This window comes from Dipodomys ordii, unplaced genomic scaffold (genome assembly GCF_000151885.1).
Source record: "Dipodomys ordii isolate 6190 unplaced genomic scaffold, Dord_2.0 Scaffold68, whole genome shotgun sequence".
NCBI lineage: Eukaryota > Metazoa > Chordata > Mammalia > Rodentia > Heteromyidae > Dipodomys > Dipodomys ordii.
In genome coordinates this window covers 2853346-2856503 of record NW_012267284.1, presented here as the reverse complement: position 1 = coordinate 2856503, position 3158 = coordinate 2853346, and the positions used below count along the sequence as shown (strand labels likewise).

Here is a 3158-nt window from a genome sequence, read left to right as displayed (position 1 = left end):
CAACTTGAGTGACACAGTGAGATTCTGTCTCAAAACAAAGAAAGAAAAAGAGAAAGAGGAAGAGGAGGAGAAGGAGGAGAGGGAGGGAAGGAAGGAGAGAGGAAGGATGGAAGGAAAAGAAAGACATGGAATCAGAGATGGGGCAGTGTACCACAGTATAAGAGATGCCTGGAGCCCAGACTGTGGGAAAGGCAGACAGGAACCTTCCAGAGCCTCCAAGGGGTTGGGAGAGCCCATCTGTGTCATATGTGGGACTTGAAGCTGTAGTCTCAGAACTGGGCCGTGAAGTTTGCATCCATGCGCCCATCAGCGGTGCGTGCTCTGCAGAGCACAGGACCACAGGGATCCAGGTCACCTCCCATAAGCACGTTGGATGGGGGCACTGGGCCCAGTGCAGCCTGGTGGGGGAGGGGACCCTCTGCCCAGTCCTGGTTCCCAGCCCAGCACACCAACCTCTAGCACTGGTGGAGTCAGCAGGATGCGGAGGGCCGGCGGGGGCAGCAGAGAGTCCTGCTTTCCCAGCATCCTCAGTGGCGTGGCTTTAGATGATTTGTGACTGTCACTGTGGGTGCAATAGGCTACAGTGGACCATGGCCACCTTGGCCATCCCAGGTCCTGCCAGAGCCTATGTGGCCAGTGTGGCCATGCCTGACACACACAGGGCAGGCAGTGGCCTCGGTCCATGTGTTTGGGGGCATGGCTGGCTCATTCACTAGACACCAACACACTGGTCACCCACCATGCCAGCCTGGGTCCAGGCCTCGACTGGTTCTGAACAGGTGGCGGCCCTGCCACACACTCCCACTAGGGGCGACACATACCCAATGGACAGTAGGCCTGAGCTTGCCCACCTGTCTCTTTCCAGAAGCATGGGGGACAGCTCAAACGGGGTGCCTCCTGGAAGGTCCTTCCTGTCCTCTGGCTGGTCTTGGCTGGAGTCCTCAGGCGGTGAGGGAGATAAATTCAGAATGGAGCCATCCTGGGAGCAGGCAGGAGTGGAGTGAGGCAGGCAGGGCCATCAAGCAGGGGCTGTCCAGAGGGTCCTGGCCACCAGCACTCAAAGGAAGCCGGGCAGTGATGGGTGCCAGCCCTGGACTCCTCACTTGTGCCCCACCTAGTGATACAGGGACGTGGATCCCCAGGGCTGCCTTGGTAAAAAGCAGTGCTCAGGGGCCTTGAAAAAGTTAAACACAGACAGAGGGTGAACATATACAGAAGTGGCACCCACTAGACACTATGTGGAAAATTAACTATATGACTTGTAGATGGGGACAGGATGGCAGGGGGTGGGGACTGGGAAAGAGTGAAGGAAAGGGTGACACTGTCCAAAAAGAAATGTACTCATTACCTGACTTACGTAACTGTAACCCCTCTGTACATTACCTTTATAATAACAATTAAAATTAAAGGTAAACACAGAGCACAGTGTCACCCAGCAATCAAACTTCTGATATATATTCAACCAAATTGAAGACAGGAATGCAAAAAGGATATTTACATATTCACATGCACAAATATCAGCAGCATTATTCAAAGGACCCAACAAACAAGTGTCTATTGATGAATGAAGGGATGGCTGGAAATGTGGAGGAATACTATTCAGCCCTAAAAAAGAAGGGAACTTCTAGTAACTGCTACAGTGTGGATGAACCTTTTCTTGGGAGGGATGGGGGTGCTGGGGTTTGAACTCAGGGCTTCACACTTGCTAGGATGGTGGTCTACCACAAGAGCTACATCTCCAACCCATGGAACTTGAGGGCACTGTACTGAGTGAAATAAGTCAGCCAAATAGGGATAGGTACTGTAGAACGCACTTATAAGAGCTCTCTGGAGCAGCCTGTCTCATTCACAGAGACAGGAAATAGAATGGGAAGAAGGGGTGTAGGGCCTGAAAGATATAAGGAATTGGTTAGTTTCTGCTCCAAAACAGGAGACAGTTCTAGAATTTTTTTCTGGTGGTACTGGAATTTGGTCTAAGGATCTCAGGCTCACCCAGCTTAATTGTTCACAGCTGGTACTCTACCACGTGAGCCATGCCTCCAGCCCAGTATTTTGCTGCTGTTCTAGACTAGAGTCTAGCTACCTTTTCTTCCCCAGACTGCCGCTGAATTGTGATCCTCTGGATACTGGCTTCCTACTCAGCCTCATGGAAACTCTTTTTGTTTTCTTTCTAAATCATTTTCTCTTTTTAATTTTTTCTTTTATTTATTGTTTATGTGATACTGAGGAATTGAACCCAGGGCTTCATGCATGCTAGGCAAGTACTCTACTGCTAAATCACATTCCTAGCTCCTCACTGAAACTCTTAAGTGACACTCTTGAATATGCCAAGGAAGGCAGGGAAGCTGTGGGGGCTGCTGGGATTGGTGGGGGTGGGGGCGGTTGAAAGCTGAAGGAAACATGAGTCCCCAGATGAACCGAAGAGTGGAAAAGAAGGCTCGTGACAAACTCCTGACTGTCAGGGCTTGGATATGAGCAACAGGAACCCAGGGTTGGTGCTGGCTGAATGCTGTGTGCCAGTGGCACAGGAGCTGGTAAGTAGCTTCTTACAAAACCAGGGTGACCCTTACCACACCATCTGGCAACACACTCCTTGGTGCTTTCCCAAAGGAGATGAAAACCTGCACACAGCTTTGATCTGGATGCTTGCAGTGATGTAGAGCAGGTGAATGGAGTCAGCCAGAAAACAGAAGGTATTAGATTCCAAACACCATGAAAAGTCAGGGAGGAAGCCTGACCACACACGGTGCTAAGCAGAAGAGCCAATGTAAGAGTCTGCAAAGGTGGTTGGGCTCACCCTTGTAATCCTAGCTGCTCAGGAGACTGAGATCTGAGGATCGTGGTTTGAAGCCAGCCCAGGCAGGAAAGTCTGCAAGACCCTGATGGCCAATTAACCACTAAAAAGCTGAAAGTATAGCTATGGCTCAGATGGTAGAGCACTAGTGTGAATAAAAAAGCTAAAGGACGGGCTGGGAAGGTGGCTCAGTGGTAGAGCGCTTGCCTTGCATGCCAGAGGCCCTGGGTTCGATTCCTCAGCACCACATAAATAGAAAAGGCCAGAAGTGGCGCTGTGTCTCAAGTGGTAGAGCGCTAGCCTTGAGCTGAAGAGCTTAGGAACAATGCCCAGGCCCAGAGTTCAGGCCCCACGATCGACCAAA

General features: G+C 50.9%; 1 protein-coding gene across 1 annotated transcript in view; it reads right to left on the bottom strand.

Moving 5' to 3' along the window:
* LOC105990863 (kinesin-like protein KIF19) overlaps positions 1-3158 on the bottom strand; it is a 30467-nt gene that overhangs the window by 5179 nt on the left and 22130 nt on the right. Inside the window, exons 17-18 of the mRNA XM_013023380.1 lie at positions 852-979; positions 450-562 (exon numbers count right to left, since the gene is read on the bottom strand). Coding sequence (XP_012878834.1) covers positions 450-562; positions 852-979 — 241 coding nt within the window. The remainder of the gene's footprint in view (positions 1-449; positions 563-851; positions 980-3158) is intronic.